At 56.4% G+C, this 17,053-nt stretch overlaps 1 protein-coding gene across 1 annotated transcript in view; it reads left to right on the forward strand.

The window, feature by feature from the left end:
- Window positions 1–17,053, forward strand: part of ELAVL1 (ELAV like RNA binding protein 1) — a 42,974-nt gene that overhangs the window by 15,008 nt on the left and 10,913 nt on the right. Inside the window, exons 3-4 of the mRNA XM_030298764.1 lie at window positions 9,171–9,274; window positions 15,089–15,242. Coding sequence (XP_030154624.1) covers window positions 9,171–9,274; window positions 15,089–15,242 — 258 coding nt within the window. The remainder of the gene's footprint in view (window positions 1–9,170; window positions 9,275–15,088; window positions 15,243–17,053) is intronic.

The raw sequence follows: 17,053 nt of genomic DNA on the forward strand, positions 1-17,053 counted from the left end.
AGCCTTGCATTCCGATTTTGCCAGCATTCTCGTGGTACCTGGCTTCTTTGTTCACTTGTTGTGGTTTTCAAAGGAATGTGAGCTATGTTAATAGGAACACCTAGGTTTGGCGAGATCAGGCCAGAGAGAGCTGGTTCGGGGAAGGAGGTAAAAGCAGCAAAGAGTAATTTGGAAATTATTTCAGTTCAGAGATAAACTTTTTCTTCTCTTCGGGCAAGATAAGTAAAGGGTACCAAGAATTGTGGAGGAGGTGAGCCCAGGCTCGATTTCGGCTCGGCATCTTGCTAGCAGTTCCTTAAATTGGATGACCGGACCTTCCCGGAAAGCTTACTGTGTTCCCACCTCTGTCCTGCCGCCAGCGTGTGAAAACCTCGCCGGCCTTGCTGCCCCTTTGTCCTCTGTTCCGCTGCTCTGGTGAAACCCCAGACACGGATACGTTCACGGCTTCTTCCTCCTGGCCGGAGAGAGTCCTGCATCCAGACACACAGGTGCCCCGTGGAACCAAATTCCCAGCTGAGCTCAGCCTGCCACACAGGCCTCCCTGGCCCTCCCAGCAACCACTTCAGGCCCGTCTGCACCCTTCATTCTTGGCCCATGACTGCCTTTCACCTCGTAATGAAAATAACAGCCACCTCTACCTCTGTTCTATCCTGGCACTTCTCCATCCCAGGAGCCTCTGGCCAGGCAAGTGCGTGCTTGCCTGGGTCTCTTTGGGGCCGCCTGACCAGCGTTCCGACACGCTCCAGCATCTGTCCTCCTTGAGAATCCTTGCTGAGATTCTCTGACTTCCTCTAGCCCAGGATTTTTCCACTTGAGCACTCCTGACATTTGGGACTGGATCATTCTTGGACGGGGCGGGGGGGGGGGGCATCTTGTGCATTGTGGGACGTGGAGCAGCATTGCTCGCTCCCACCTTCTATGTCCCATGGCATCTTCTGAGTCACGACAACTGAAACATGCCCCAGACATTACCGGGTGTCCCCAGAATCCTCCCCCTCCTCCCTGTGAGCACCACTAGTTGTTGTCCTCCCTCCCATTCACAGAGCTGTCAGTGGACTGTCTCCTCTTCCTTCTGGAAGCTTCCTCTCCCCCTTGGCTCCCACGAACCACCTGCCTGAGGCCTTGCTTTGCCTCTCCTGCAGCTCCTTCCCAACCATTCACTTAGTCTTTCGGGTTATTCCCATGCTGCTCCTCCCTAAGCCCGTCCTGGGGAGAGCAGACGCTCCTCCATAGCTTCACTTTATCCTCAGTCTGCTGCCTGTGTGTCAGGGGAACTACTCTCCCGAGCTTCACACCCCTCGACCCCTCAACTTCAGGGTTTTCCAGACTGACCTGGACTCTGTCCCACCAGCTGCTTTCTTGTTTCTCAGCATCTGCATCTTAACAGACGACACCAGGTTCACTCAGTGCACTCCAGTCAGAGATCTAAGCATGACCTTTGACGCATGTCCCTGGCATTCATCCTTCTGGGTGCTTCCGCCCCTTTTCCTCCCGCCCCCACCCGCTGCCTCAGATCTAGATGAGGCCGCATCACTGTCTGCCTGCACTAGCGTTCTGGCCTCTTAACCAGCCATCTGTGTTCCCTCCAGATGGTTCTCTTCACTGCGGCAAAGGAATCTCTTTAACACTCCACATGTGACCCTGTCACTCACCTGCTTTAAAACTCTTAGTCCCTGGCCCTGCTTGCTTTAGGGCACCTTCTCTGCTCAGCCATGTCAGCATTAGATGCTGCTCCTGGTCTGGGTTCCCATAGCAACCAGGCAGCTGGCAGTGTGGGCTTCCACACTGTACTGAAGTTAGAACTTTTTGGTCCAGTAGGTCCGTATGGTTCTCAGAAGCAGAAACCCCATATGTCCGTAGATACGACCATAATCAGTGCTTGTTGAATGAATGAATGAACGAATGAATAGGTCTAGCGATTGGAGAAAAATGCAGATCAGCATGGACGTTGATTTGCTCCGCAAATATTTATTGAGTGCCAGCCATTGGCCAGGCACTGGTGACGGGAGGAACGAGGAACGGGTGGTGGCTGGGTTATCGGGAATATTTGGGAACGTCTGACATGCTGGCTTCCAAGATGCAGCATGTTTCTGGCTGGCCAGGCCCCAGCCCCCGTGTTGGGGACATGTATTTATTGCTCCCTGTTCCATCCACAATCCCTAGCTGGTCCTACTGTGCAGCCCTGTCCCACTCTCTGCCTGGGGTCTGGTCCCTCTGCAGATGCCATATGGCCCAGGAGCCAGCCTCCACCCTCCTGGACTGTCTGTCCTGCTGGCCACTTGGTCCCCAGCCTCCAGCCCATTCACTCAGCTTCTGGCTCATTGCCATGTACCTCTGGTCAGGATAAAGCCCACACTCCTGCCTGTGGCTCCCAGGTCTCTGGGGCGCTGTCCTCCTCCTCCCTAGCCGCTGTGCTCTCCACTCACCCTCCTCTCAGCCCTGACTGAGCTGCTTGTCACTCCCCAGACAGACCCTTCTCTTACAGTCTCACGATTTTGCACATATTGTTCCCTCTGTAGGAAAGCCCTTCCACACCAAGCCAGCCTGACCGCTTTTTGTTTTCTTAATGTGAATCACCTTTGTTCCGTATATCAACAACAACAGTGTGAGGCAAAAAGGAAAAGTTTAAATTACCCCAAATCCCACCACTGTTAGCTCTGTGCTTTGTGTCCTTCCATACTTTTTTCTTTCCACATTTGTGGTCATAAGCAACTACGTGTTTTTACAAAAATGGGCTTGCACCACTCAAGCTGTGCTGGAAACTTTTCTTCCTGTACCTGTGGATGCTTTTCTATCATTGAACATAAAGCAGTCTCGTCAGAAGAGCGGCACAGTGTTCTGTTGTATGGAGATTCTGAGTTCACGGCAGCTTGTGACCACATTTCCATATTTACAAACCCCACTGAGAAATATCCTGGTGCAGACCTTCACTCACCGCTCGTTCGCATTGGGGGTCTTCTAGAAATGGACCATTAGATGGGAGGGTGTGGACCTTCCTGGACCCTGTCACCAGTTGACACTCGTGCCGTCAACTGGGCCAGGGGGGTTTCTCATCTTGCCCAACCTAAGTCACAAATGACATCTGATTGGGGTGGTCATTCACTCTAGTGACGTTCTAGTGGCTGTTTGTACTCTTCTTTTATAAAATACCCTTCTTGTCCTTTGCCCATTTTCTTTCTTGTGGGGGCATTCGCTGTTTCTTGCTCATTGTCTCATTAACTCGCCCAAGACCTACTCCTCCCGCTGTGAAGTCTTCCCTTGAACCCCTGCAGACATCTAAAAAGGAAGAGCTCTAGGGGCGCCTGGGTGGCTAGTCGGTTAAGCGTCTGACTCTTGATTTCAGCTGAGGTCGTGATCTCACCGGGTTCGTGGGATCGAGTTTTGCGTTGGACTCTGTGGACAGTGCGGAGCCTGCTTGGGATTCTCTCTCTTCCCCTTTTTCTCTGCACCCTCCCCCCCAAATAAATAAACTTTAAAAAAAAAAAAAAGGAAAGTAGTTTTAAAAAAATAAAAGTAAAATATTCTTTTAACGTTTATTTATTTTTGAGAGACAGAGCACTAGCGGGGAAGAGGCTGAGGGAGAGGGAAACACAGACTTCAGAGCAGGCTCCAGGCTCCGAGCCGTCAGCACAGAGCCCGACGTGGGGCTCAAACTCACAAACTGTGAAATCATGACCTGAGCCAAAGTCAGATGCTTAACCTACGGGGCCACCCAGGCACGCCTCAAATTTTTTTTTTTTTTTTTTTAATTTTTTTTTTTCAGTGTTTATTTATTTTTGGGACAGAGAGAGACAGAGCATGAACGGGGGAGGGGCAGAGAGAGAGGGAGACACAGAATCGGAAACAGGCTCCAGGCTCTGAGCCATCAGCCCAGAGCCCGACGCGGGGCTCGAACTCACGGACCGCGAGATCGTGACCTGGCTGAAGTCGGACGCTTAACCGACTGCGCCACCCAGGCGCCCCAAATTTTTTTTAAAATAAAGGAAGAACTGGGCTCTACGGGCCCTCTCACGTTGCAGGGCAGTGCCTGTCCTCAGGGTGTTCCCCTCCCTCAGCTGTCCACCCCAGGTGGATTTGAGAAACACTGAGGGATGAAAACATTATATCTGGCTGCTGTGGATGGCAAATGTAACACGAGATGCCAGGGCATTGTCTCTAGGTTTTAACCTCGTCTAGGGGTGCCTGGATGGCTCTGTTGGTTAACTGTCTGACTCTTGATCTCGGCTTGGGTCGTGATCTCGCGGTTCATGGGTTCGAGTTCTACATCGGGCTCTGCGCTGGCTGCTTGGGATTCTCTGTCCCTTTCTCTCTGCCCCTCCCCTGCTCGCTCGCTCGCTCTCTCTCTCAAGATAAATAAATAACCTTGTCTAGAGAGAGTGGTGTTTGGAAATGGAAGAGCATTGGCTCAGAGGCCACCCGGCAGGGCATGAGTAGTGCTCGCAAGGAGGCAGCCTCCATAGTCTCCAGGCAGCGGCTCTTGGCCTGCTGGCCACCAGGAGAGACCCTAGTGTCAGGCCCTGCCCAGGCCTGCTCAGCCAGCCAGTCTGGGCTGTTTGAACATCCGTGATGTAAGCTTTCTGGAGGACGGCAGTTCTGGTTCAGGACCAAGTGAAAGAAGCCGAGCTCTTCCCGCAGTGCGGGGATGGCGTGAGCTGGGGGGAGCACTGGCTTCTGGGATATCCCTTGGCCTCAAACCCAGAGTTTATTCATGCTTCATCCTTGGCCGTTCTCTTTCTCATCTGCTGCCCCCTCCCCCTCCCCTAGATCTTCACCCTGGGGGTCTGCTTGACCTCCCCTGCCAGCACCGACCCCGGGCAGGCCCTGCCTGCCCTCTGTAAGTCCCAGCAGCCTGTGCAGGATCCGTGCCCTGCCTGAGCGCTGCCCCTGTTCCACCACCAGGCCTCAGACCTTCCTCTGTCAGGGCTTGTCTTCCGTTGCCCTAAATGAGGGAGCAGCACCTGATGGGTCTTCGTGGCCTTGATTCTAGCAGGCTCACCGTGTCTAAGGGACAGGAGAATCATCCGTAAGGAGATTGGAAGTACACCTGCCTGACCTCTTGGGTCCTTGAGCTTGAGGCAGGCCCTCGGGAGCCGTGTCATTACCCTGCACGGCTGATAGACCCTGTTAGAGAAACAGGAACTTGGGGGCCTGCTTTGGGAAGTGAGGGCCTCCCCCAGGTGCCCACTCTGAGTATAGACCATTGAGGGTCTGCAGAACCGGGGAGCCCCACTCTTCCTCATCCACTTCCAGCAGCAGCTCTCAACCTGGGCTCCACATTGGGATCGCTGGGGGGCTTTAAAAACTGCTGAAGCCACCCCCACTCTTACTACACCCCACCCCCATGCTGATACTGGTTCAGGTTCTGGCCTGGGCAGTGATAGTTTTTAGAAACTGCTCTGGTGATTCTGGCAAGCAGCCGAAGTCGAGAGCACTTGGGTTCTGGTGAGCGGCCAGGTGGAGGCAGGGACTCGGCACTGTGTTAGGCACTTTCGCCGGTGGCCTCATCCGGTGGGTGCAGTCCAGGGCTCCTCTTCACTCCTCACCTGCCTTCCCTCCCACAGCATGCAGGTGCCCGCTGTAGAGGGTTGGATAGACTCTCAGGGGACAGGGCCAGCCCAGAACAGGGTGTACAGAGATCCCTCCCCATGAAGCTCCCTCCTACAGCAGCCCATCTGTGGGCCTTTCGGTGGCTCTGCCTTCTGCTGCCCGCCCCCCGGCACCTCCCTACCCAGCCTCGCTCCCGGGCTCTGCCTGGCAGCCTGTCCCCCCCACCCCCACCCCCACCCAGCAGCCACCTCTGGGCCATTCCCCAGCTCGTCTTGTTCAACTGTGCTGGCTGCCTTTCGTTTCCTGGAACACACCAAAGTCTCCTCTGCCTCACGGGCTTGGCACCTGCTCTTCTGTCTGGGCTGCTTGCCGCCAGCCATCCCAGGGTCATGCCGCAAGTGTTGGCTCCTCACTGGGTGCTTCTGACCACCCTGTCCACCATGGGCCTCACACTCATGAGTCCCTCACACCACCGCGGAAATTTTCCTTATAGCCTCCCGGGCGGCAGTTTTGTTGGTTAGTTTCTTGCTGCTTTGCCGTCGGCTGGCCCATCAACCGTTAAGGCACAAACTGTCTTCCGCTGTGATCATCAAACCCCCCGGCCAGCCTGGCCTGGGGCCTGGCACATAGTAGGTGCTCACTTAATACTTGTCAACTCATTGACGAGAACCGGAGGGGAAGCAGGCCTAGGAAAGGAGGCAGTGGCCGCTTGAGGGTGTGTGACTTCCTGGGTGACGTTGGCAGTTGTCCTGGGAGGCTACCCAGGAAGAGTGTGGCTGGCACAAGAGCCAAGGGCAGAAACCTGGGGGTCATCTCAGTGGGATGGGTAGAAGACTAAGCTTGGGAAGGGACAGCTGGGGAGAAGGAAAACCCAGAGAAAGAAAACCTGGCGTTGCTGCTCCGTTCTGGGGGAGGTGACCCCTCAAGTGAGTCGGCCGTGCCCCGTGCTGCTGAGAGCTCGGGGAGCTGCGTCCTGACCGTCTCTGGGGGTGGCACCTGATGGTCGGACTGCCTCGGTAGACTGGCAATCTGCAGTGACCACCCTGGGGCCGGGCCACCAAGTGCCTGGGAGGCGAGGAATCAGGACCCGAGAGTCGGGCAGGACCCATGTTTATATGCCAAGAGCAGCCAGCTGTGGCTGAGACACAGGACTGTGGCCCAGGTGCGAGTCCTCATCAGTGTCTGGTCTCCCCTAGCAGGACTTGGGCCACCTGTGGCACTGGCAGTGGAGGAGATAGGTGGTCTAGGGTCGGGCTTGGCCTTGTGGGAAGAGCAGAAAGACGAGAAGACACAAGTGTGGGTCGTGCCGACCGAAGAGGCAGAGAGTCCATCCGGCGGTCGGGCCAACGGGCTCCATGGCCTGGGTGTGGTGGCAGATGGGCAGAGCAGGGTTGGAGAGCAGGTGTTTGGGAGTGAAAATCCCAGCAAGCCTGGAGTTCAGTCAGGAGTGTGTACCATAGACATTCTGCATTCTCAGCGTTAATGTTTGCAGTTTGGACCTTTTGCGAGGGTCCTAAAGTTCCCAGCCTGGAGCCAGTTGTGGTTTTCTGTACTGTTTTCTGAACTTCTGATTCTGACTTTCTTGCTAGTTGGGCGCCAGCCCCACAGCCCCGCTGCTCCGGGGTCCTTGCTCTCTGGGGTTTAGGAGCTAATAAGTCTCTGAGACCCATGGGGTTTTGTTAGAAATATGGTTGTGGAAGGGCAGGTTTGGGTTTGTTTCTTTCAAAAGGAAAGCGGCCCGTGCAGCACTGCAGGTGGCTTGTGTAGTTGCTGTGCCCTGAAGGAGGGAGTACACCTCCGCGAGGTGCTCCTGGGGCATGGGCCACGCACAGACTTCCTTCCAAAGCCTACGGTTTTGGGGGAGGGGGGGGACTTTTCAGTGGAGGAACTGCCGGCCTCGGGGGATCCTGGCCAGCGCCAACACCAACAAAGCGATAGGTCATGGTGACAGCACGCAGCCCCCAGTACGATGTCAGGAGGAGGGCCCCTCGCTCTGGGGTCTTCCTCCCAAAACCCGTCACCCACTGCAGTCTCGCCATGAGAAAAACATCTGACGAACCCAAGCTGCAGGAGAGTCTACAGAATTCCTGACCAGTCCTCCTCGAAACTCTCAAGGTCATCAAAAACGAGGAAAGTCTGAGAGCTGTCCCAGCCAAGAGCAACCTAAGGAGACGTGACAGATTACATGTCATGTGAGATCCTGTGTGGCCTCCTGGGACGTAAGAGGACTTTGGGGGGGAAACTGAGGCAATCTAAATCAAGTGTGGACTGTGGTTAATTGTAATGTATCAGCATTGGTTCCTCGGTTGTGACAGATGTCTCATCCGGATATAAGATGTTACCACCGGGGAAAACGGGGTATGGGGTCTGTGGGAACTCTTTCTATTATCTTTGTAATTTCTCTTTAGATGCAAAAAAATAAAAGTGTTTAGGGTTTTTTTTTTTAAGAAGTGGCAAAACTGGGTTAGGCTCTCTGCTGGGTTCCACATCTCATTATCCACCTGAGGGTCTGGGTTCAGCCGGCACCCAGAGACCCCCGCCTCATGCGGCTCAAGGCCTGGCATGTTTTCTACCTGCTTGTTATCGCCCTCCACCAACCAGAGGAATGGAGCGAAGCTCACCACTCTATCTCTGTGCCCAGAGCCGTGCCTAGCATTCGGTGGCTGCCCGCCAGCACGGCGTGTGGGTGGGTAAGCAGTGGGCATGTCGGTTCTCCTCTCTGGGCCGCCTCCTGCCTGTCCTCTGTAGCGAAAGGACAGGCCTCCTTCCACTGGGCCCCTCGGCCTTGGCTGCTCTCTGGGCTCCTGGGAACCCACAGCCCCTCCCCTGCTGGGCTGCATCCCTCCCGTAGCATGCCGTTGGCGGTCACTCCTGCCACTTCAGTGTTTCCCAAAGAAGAGGTGGGGACACCCACGCGTAACCTTGGCTTCCTTTGGGAAGAGCTCAGGTGTTGTTATCCCTTGGACTTGGGCTGATGGTGCTGTCACATGACAGCCGCTGCCAGGGGAAGCCTGGAGGCCTGGCCGGGGCCGTGAAGGCAGGTGCACGGCCGGCCGGGGACTTCCCTCAGCTCCAGCTTCCCTTTGTGCTCCACGTCATCTGCTTTTTAGCTGGGTTGTAGGTGTTCGGGCAAGTGAGGGAACCAGCACTGGGTGGCACTAGAGCCCAGCAAGCCTTCCCGCTGTTGGGGTGCAAGCAGGGGAGAAACCCCTGGACGCAGACGGGTGGCCGTCATGCAGCTCTCCCCACCTGCCCATCTCGCCCACTCGTGACCGTCCTCTCTCCTCACCCTTGGAGTCCCCACATCTCAGCCGGGACTGGGGGCACCGATCATCATCATTGCTTTTGTGATGGGTTCCACGGGATGCCGTTAGTAGCACAGTGGTTCTTTTTAAACGGCCCTTTTAAAGAAAAAAAAAATTAACAAAAGTAACACTTGTCCATTGTAGAAAATTTACATGTCGGCCAAAGAAGCGTGATGGTGACCGTGGGTCTTCTAACCCCACTTCCAGGAGGCCATGGCTTTTAACGACCTTGTCCTTTGGAGCCCAGTCACACATGATCCTATTCACCCTCCCTGGCTGTCGGCCGGTTTACCAGTGTGCACGTGTTCTCCCACACAGGGCACAGCTTGGGCTATGGCTTTGTGAACTACGTGACTGCCAAGGACGCGGAGAGAGCGATCAACACGCTGAATGGCCTACGGCTCCAGTCAAAAACCATTAAGGTAAAGAGCTGCCATCGCCACCTCGTTCCTGGCCTCCCGGGGTCTGTGCTGGGTCCCCCGGCCTGGGGGAGCGACCTCCCTGACCTCACCTGGGCGAGGGATCTTCCCCTTACTTGACCATCACTATCAAAGGGACCATTGGCTTGGCCATTTCTCGGAGCCCTGGTGCATTTGGGGCATCTGGGGTGCCTCCTGTCTGCTTAGAGTTGAAGCATTGCATGTCAGACCACCCCAGGCCATGCTGGTGCCTCTCAGCCTCCTCAGCCCCGTGAGCAAAGGGAGAGTCACCGTGAAGGGCACTTAATCGAGGGCAGTCCTCTCCCCGGCCCAGGGTGTGCCGTCCTTGTGCCGAGCGAGCATGTGTCTGGCCTTGCCCTCCTGTTCCTTCCTGGTTTGTTGCCGCAGCGACAGCAGCAGCATTGTCCCTCACGCCCTCCCTGCCAAGGTCTCTCCCTTCCTCCCCAGTCACAGCCAGGTCATCGAACATGCATTTGCTAATGTTTCTTGAGTACCTGCTATGTGTCAGACAGTGAACAGATGAATTCCTGCTCTCATGGAGGGGCGTGTGTGTGTGTACACGCATGTGTGTGAGCACGTTCCAATAATAAACCGAAAGTCCCGTGTGGCAGAGGTAAGTGTTGCGGAGGTACATGGTGGGGGATGTTCTGGGGGGTGGCTTCGTGTTGACCGGTGACTTGAGGGATGCAAGGGAGCCACCAGAGTCACTCCCAGTTGAAGGGCTGTGGTGGCTTCCTGGGACGAGCGGGCAGGTCCCCCAGGCCTCGCAGGACAGCTTCCCCCGCCCTCATGTTCTCAGCTGCTGCCACTTACCCCCCACCTCCTGCTCTTGGTCCAGAGCCCCGCCTCCTCCCCATCCCCAAGTGTCTGTCCTCTGGCTCATGTGATCTTGCGCAGCTCCAGACCCAACCTGGACGACTTTGGTGTTTTCCCGACCTTTACTCCCTACTGCACCCTCCTCGAATAGGCCTCCTCCCACTGCCCCAGGCTGGTGCCCTGACCTTGCTTCTTGCAGCAGCCTGGGGTACCATGCCCACCCACTTCACCTGTAGATCTGGCAGGTCAGCCGCTGTTCCTGAGACGCATGCCTGCCGGCGTCCTCTCCCTCGACAGGAAGCCACGTGGAGTGAGATTGCCCTCTGAGCCTTTGGACCTGCCGGGTCCTCCCACCCCATCTCCCATCCCTCCGCTTCATGTGGGTGTCCAGAAAGGTCCCTCTTGGGCTTTATATCAGGGCTGGGCTTCCTAAGCTTCCCTGGACATCAGAGCCACCTGGGGTACTTTTGCCATAAAGGTTCCCAGGGTTGCGGCTCGGGCCTCCCCAGTCACACTGTGGGGTGGCCCTGGGAACCCGGATTTCTTCCCGCCTGCCAGGGAAGTCTTGCAGTCTGGCTGTTCGCAGCACATGTTCATTTGGAGGGCGGTGTTCCATTTCTGCTGTTGAAGTGTTTGTGATATGGATTGCTCAGTGGTTTAGTCGTCCCTGAACCCCCCCTGTGGACTAGACCTGCATGCACACAGGCCCTGTCGCGTGGTCCCCGAGGGCAGGAGCGCTGCCCACACATCTCTGTGGCCAGCACGGGCTCCCAGAGGCTCCTTCCACTGTGGAGCCTGGTGAAGGAAGCCACGTGTCACAGCCTTTCCACGTGTCTAGTGACTTTTGTTCCTCTCCACCAGCTCCGCGTTGTTTATTCTCAGCCCAAAGCTCCCAGTCTGTTAGGAAAGATCTGTTGTATTTAGAAAATGTTTGCTAATGCCAGGAGGGCAGTTACTCTTATTCAAATGCTGAAAACTCTTCATTACACAAGTGTGTTCTGGGGGCCAAGCCCTCTGCCTGGCTCTGGGTTCCATGGCCGATGGGTGCCCTCAGCTAGCTCATGTGTTAACACAGATGTTAATTCCCAGACTACCATCTGACTGGACCTCACATGGGCTCCACCCGACTCGTAAGGCACTGAGAGTTTCCCTCAAAGTCAGAGTTGAGACATAGGAGAGCAGGAGGAGGTAGGGGTAAGGAGGGCCGGGGTGGGGACACGAGGGTGTTCTGGGCAGAGGTGTCTACAGGGGCCAACGTGTGCCTCTTATGGACACACGTGTGCTGCAGGAGACATATTGGCTAGCACATTACGGGAACTGCAGGCTATCCCCAAGGTTGATGCCCCATTTCTCACCCACAAAGGCAGGACCTTTCCAAAGGCTCGCCTGCCCCCCAGGCTCTGCGATCATGGCACCCCGCGGCCCGCCTGGATGTGCCCTTGACCTCACTGGCATTCACTCTGTCCTCTGTGGTTGTAACGTCATTCCTTGATCTGAGTAGGGTGTAAGGAGTTTCCCGATCCCTGTGCCCTGTGACAGCAGTCCAGACAATCCCAGTGGGTGTGTGTGTGGAGGTGACAGGCTGAGTGTGTCACAGCACTGATCTTGTGTGATTCACGTGACCGGTACCTGTCAAGGGCCTGTAATGGGCCAGGTCCTTCCATACCTTGTCTCTGTTTTCCTCACCCCAGCCTGGGAGAGATGATCCCCAATTTAGGGTTGAAGAAACTGATGTGTAGACTTGTGACAGGTCTCCCAAGGTCACACAGGTAGAGCGGGGCAAAGTCAGGGTTTGAAACGAGTGCTGTGGCTCTGGGCACTTACCACCCCTGCCTGGCAGCTTCCCCAGCCCAACGTGGGAGGTGAACACCAGGAACCAAACAGTGTAGCTTGGATTAGCCGCAAACAGAGCCCAGGAGCCTGCGGTGCAGTTAGGCGGGCATTATTAATAATAACAGCAATTGCTTTTATTCCCTCGTTCGGCATTTAGTCGCTGAATGCCTGCTGTCCACCTGCATCTGTTCTAGGTGCTGGTGATACAGCAGCAAAGACAAAAGTTGTGCCCTCATCGAGTGTTCTACACAGCTAAATAAGTGAAACATATAGGATGTCAGACCAAGATAAATGCCATGGGGGACATTTACACGGAGGCGGCGGTGGTGGAGGGGGCTGGGCACTGCTTGTGGGGGGGGGTGGCTCTGGGGCGAATCAGGTGGTCAGGCAAGTGGGTTTGTTTCTTAGGACCGCCATAACAAAGCACCACAAATGGTCTTGGGGGGTGGGGGTGTTAACAGGGATTTGTCCTCACAGCTCTGAAGGCCATACGTCCGAGACCAAGGTGTGTGGCCGGGTTAGTTCCTTCTGCGGCCATGAGGGAGAGTCTGTCCCGGCCTCTCCCCTGGCTTGGGGGTCGCTGGCCACTCTGGCGGTCCTAGGCTCATGGAAGCGTCACCTGGGCCGCTGCCTGCGTCTTCACTTGGCGTTCTCCCTGCGCGCACCTTTGTCCAAATTCCCCCTTTTTCTGAGGGCACAGTTACTGGATTTGAGGCCCATCCTGCTCCGGTGTGACCTCATGTTCATGAGTTACATCTGTGACAACTCTTTCCCAATAGGGCCTCGTTCTGCTGTGCGGGGTGGGATTAGGACTGCGACATATGAATTTGTTGGGGGACAGCCCTTTATAGGAAGGTTTCGTGAGCACGTGCCAGGAGAAGACCTGCCTGGGGCAGAGGAGCAGGTGATGCCGAGACCCCGTGTCATGGAGCCTCTGGGGCGCCAGGTGCTCCAGTGCAGTCTCCTTGGAGGCTGACCTGACTCTGAACTTGATAGTGGCCGGAGAGGGAGGGAAAGCTGCGGTGGTGGTCAGGCGCCTCGAAGAACCTGTTGTCAGAAGCACATTCGGCTGTAGAAGGCGTTTTTCTCTCTGGGGCTTCATCGAGGGATGATCATGGTCAGTACCAGCCTCTGCACTGCTTCTCCAGTGCCAGGGTCTTGGTTTGAGGATGCTCTTTCCCACAGTGTCCTTCAGTAAAGGCCAAGGGCGGACCCCAGATGTAGCCCCATCCAGACAGATCTGCGGAGGGCCAGACAGGATGGTCGTGGGAGGCCTGGCCTCCCCCTGTGGCCGCTGACTGGGGCCTTTGGTGAAATGGGACAGCCAAAAATTGCAGCCACGTCCTCTGGCAAGAGTTTGAATGGGGGTGTTCTGTGGGCTGGTGATGCAGACCTGGAGAGTTGAGGCCCAGATGTGAGAGTTGACACCCTTCTTTGGAAGTTGAGGAGCGTGACCAAGCCCCAACTGGACTGGTCAGCCACCTGCCGCTTTGGAGGGCGCTGGGGAGAGCCCGCAGGCCAAGGTGGCCTCTTTATCTCAGGGGACATTGCCATATCTGCCCCACTTGCTTGGAGGCCGCCTGCCCCCACCAGGACCTGGTGCTCTGGGGCATCTTCCCGATCAGATCAGGGCCACTTCTGTTCTACTCTCTGACGTTCAGTCTCCGTGATCCTCGGCACCTCTCTGGGGGAAGCTGGGCTCTGACCACACCACATAATTTCTCATTCGTTCTCTGTCTCCTGCTGGACCACATTCTGCTCTGCTGGCAAAGGTTGTGTCTGTCGTCCCTCTTAGGGAATGTCATAGATTTGAACTCAGAAGCACGTGAATGCCGGGGCCGGGGTGGGGTGGGGGGCAGTGTGTTCCTGCCCACGTGTTTGGTACTGAGGGGCCACACTTCTGCCCCTTCTGGCAGGCCTGAGCGTTGCAGTGAGAACACACCTGTTGTCTGTGACCTTGTGCTGCCTGGTGACGCCTGAGAGGTCGTGTCAGTTCCTGGGTTATGGTCTCAGGCTCTTGGTCTCCTGAGCTTGTGACTCTCAGAGAGAGCATTATTGTGCATAGGTTCCAGTCCCCAACCCTTCCAGAGCATGACTCCCTGCCTCCTCCCTTCTTATTTCCCAGCCTCCTGACTCAGATCTGACTCCATTGGGTGTCATTGAGCCCTGTCCCTTCAGGCCACACAGGGGCCTTGTCCCAGCTGCTCCTTCCCAGCAGGGGTGTGGCCTTTGTCCCATCCCTCCTTTTTTTTTTGTTTTTTCAGAGAGAGAGGGCCCAAGTGCCCCCGTGCGAGTGGGGAGAGGGGCAGAGGGAGGGAGAATCTTAAGCAGGCTCCAGGCCCAGCTCAGAGCCGAGAGAGCTCGATCTCATTCATGCCTGTGAGATCATGATCTGAGCTGAAATCAACTTAACCAACTGAGCCACCCAGGCGCCCCTCCCATCCCTGCTGGCCTGCACGGTCCATGGCCATCCACAGCCATCACGCTGACCTGGGAAAGCACCAAGGCCTATCTTGCCATCAGCCCCTGAAGCCTCCCGCGTCTAGTGCACACACCTACCATCTTATCTGAGCGGCTGCAGAAGTTCCTTGCAGGGTTTATTCGGTTTTGCAGAACAAAACCCCAAAAAGTATGGAGTCATTTAACGTCAAACACTGAGTGTTAGACTGCGGGCTCCCCAGCACCCCAGGGTCCCCCGTGGGCTCCAGTGGTAGGTTTGCCTGTTGGCAGGTGGTGTCGCCGTGCCTCCCCCCCCCCCCCCCGGCAGCACCCAGCTCCCTTGCTTGCTGCCCTTTGGGCTCTTCACTGTCCAGAGAAGGGAGAGGCCACGGTAGGAGAGACGGCTGTGGTTGAGTCCTGGCCCTGTCTGCAGCCACCCGTGGGCCCTCAGTCTCTCAGCTTTGAAACTAAGACTATGTCTGCCTCATTGTGGGGCGTGAAGTCCAGGTGAGAAAATGCTACGGGGTGTCCATCTGGCTCGTGGCTTGGCCCGCGTGAGCTCTCACGCATGCTGCCGCAGATGGTGAGTGTTGGAATGATTTCTCACCAGAAGGGTGGCTTTTTCTCGCCCCCCAAATCTAACCCCGTCTCCCTCGATGCTTTGGCCACACACCTGCCCTAACCCCAGAAAGTGGTTTTGTTTTCAAGGTGTCGTATGCCCGCCCGAGCTCAGAGGTCATCAAAGACGCCAACCTGTACATCAGTGGCCTCCCAAGGACCATGACCCAAAAGGATGTGGAGGATATGTTCTCTCGGTTCGGGCGAATCATCAACTCCCGGGTCCTCGTGGATCAGACCACAGGTACGGTGGGTGGCCCAGATGTGGGTGAGGTTTTCCTCCAGACGGACTCCAGAGTTTCCAGGAAGACAAATCACTGCTTGATTCTCAGCGTCAGTAGTCCTTCCACCAGGGAGCACAGAATCAGAATGAGGAGACACTGGCTTTTGTTTTACGAGTCCGGGGACGGAGGATGCAGTTTGATGCATTTTATGGTGAAAACACCAAGAGATCCTGGCACCTTTCCTCAAGCACCCAGATGGCCCAGCCTGGCCTGTGAACGGGCGGAAAGGCCACCAGTCAGCCGTTCGCGGCAGCTCTTAGGCACTCGGGGTGCGGTGTGGGACAGTCTTCGCTCATGACCCAGAGTCCCTACTTTTCACTGGCCCGAAGCCACAGGTAGCTGCTTCTGAGGAGCTGTCGTCTCCATGATTTGGATGTCTCCCTCGTGTAGCACATTCAAAGCTCAGAGAGCTCAAGGCAGTAAATTCCCCTCACTGACCAGCCTGGCCACTTCACCAGCCCCTGTCAGGTCACCTCAGCTCAGGCATTAGCAGCCTGGGCTCTGGGCCTTGCACGAGGCCATCAGACACAGCCGAGCGGAGGCCCCTCACCTGCCCCCGGGAGAGCCCCACGCAGGAGGCTGGTGCCAGTCCTGACCGTGCAGCCTGCCCACCCCACTGGCCTGGGCACTGGGGTCAGGACATCCGCTGTCAAGCCCCGTGCCTGTCTCTGTCTGGGGAGAGGTGAGCTTGGGCCACACCTGCTGTAGGACTCCTCTGTTCTGCCCCAACCAGGAGTGGGAATCTGTTGACAAACCGCTCACGGAGCTCAGAGAGGCCATTAGAATGATCTGCGTTTGATGTTCATGTTCTTCCATGTCCCCGCCCCCCTTGGCTGTGATGTGAAAACAAACACTGGGTAGTTTGGTCCCAGGGAGTCAGAACTGTGAGGTGACTCCCTTCCGAGAGGCCAGCGGCGCCCCTAGGAGGCTGCAAAGCAGATCCCAGAGAGCAGGTGGGCTGGGCCCTCCTGGCCTGTGACAGATGGGGGTAGAGACGCACACACATCGTCCTTGTCCCTCCGAGCTGTGTGCTTTGGGGTGGGCAGCCTCACTACTCGCCCTCCCTTCTCCACCCCTCCTCTGGAAGCCAAGCTCCGCATCTGCTGGCCCTGCTGCCCAGGCTGCAGTCCTGAGGCATAAGCAGCTCGAGTCCCCGGAGGCCTGAGCGGAAGGGGAGCCTTCTGGAGTGTGGTCCACAGGTGCAGCTTGCCGGGTGGCCCCGTGCCTAGTGCGGATGCCCACTCTGACACCAGGCTCTGCCGGAGGGACAAGGACCACACCGCGGCCTCTGTTCTGCAGCTGTGCTCTGGGGCGGGGAGAGGGGTGAGGGCGAGGATCCTATTTACTTGGTGTCAACCTCTTTGGTCCACACCAGGACAGTTTCCTGGGGTCCTTGAAGCCCCCCGTACTCACCTTCAAGTGCCAATTGAGAAGGAACGATGCAGTGGGCTGGTCAGTGTATGTGTTTGTCCTCAGCCCCATCTGCATAGGAGCACCTGTGTGGGCTGCCTGGGGACCCGGATGGTATGACCACGCTGGGCCACATTCTGTTTCCATCGCCCTCCTTTTCTACGTGTCATACATACCGCTTTGCCTCTACTTGTCTCTGTCCAGCCCAGCATGACTGAGTGAAGCTGGCTGTCTCCAGGAACACCCCCACCCCGGACATCTAGCTTTCCCCAGTGGCTCTCACCACCCTGAGGGAGGTCACTTATGCAGACAGTTCCCCTCAGCCATTTGTGGGGCATTTGGTCTCCTTTCCCTCTGTAGG

This window comes from Lynx canadensis, chromosome A2 (assembly GCF_007474595.2).
Source record: "Lynx canadensis isolate LIC74 chromosome A2, mLynCan4.pri.v2, whole genome shotgun sequence".
In the NCBI taxonomy this organism is placed as follows: Eukaryota; Metazoa; Chordata; class Mammalia; order Carnivora; family Felidae; genus Lynx; species Lynx canadensis.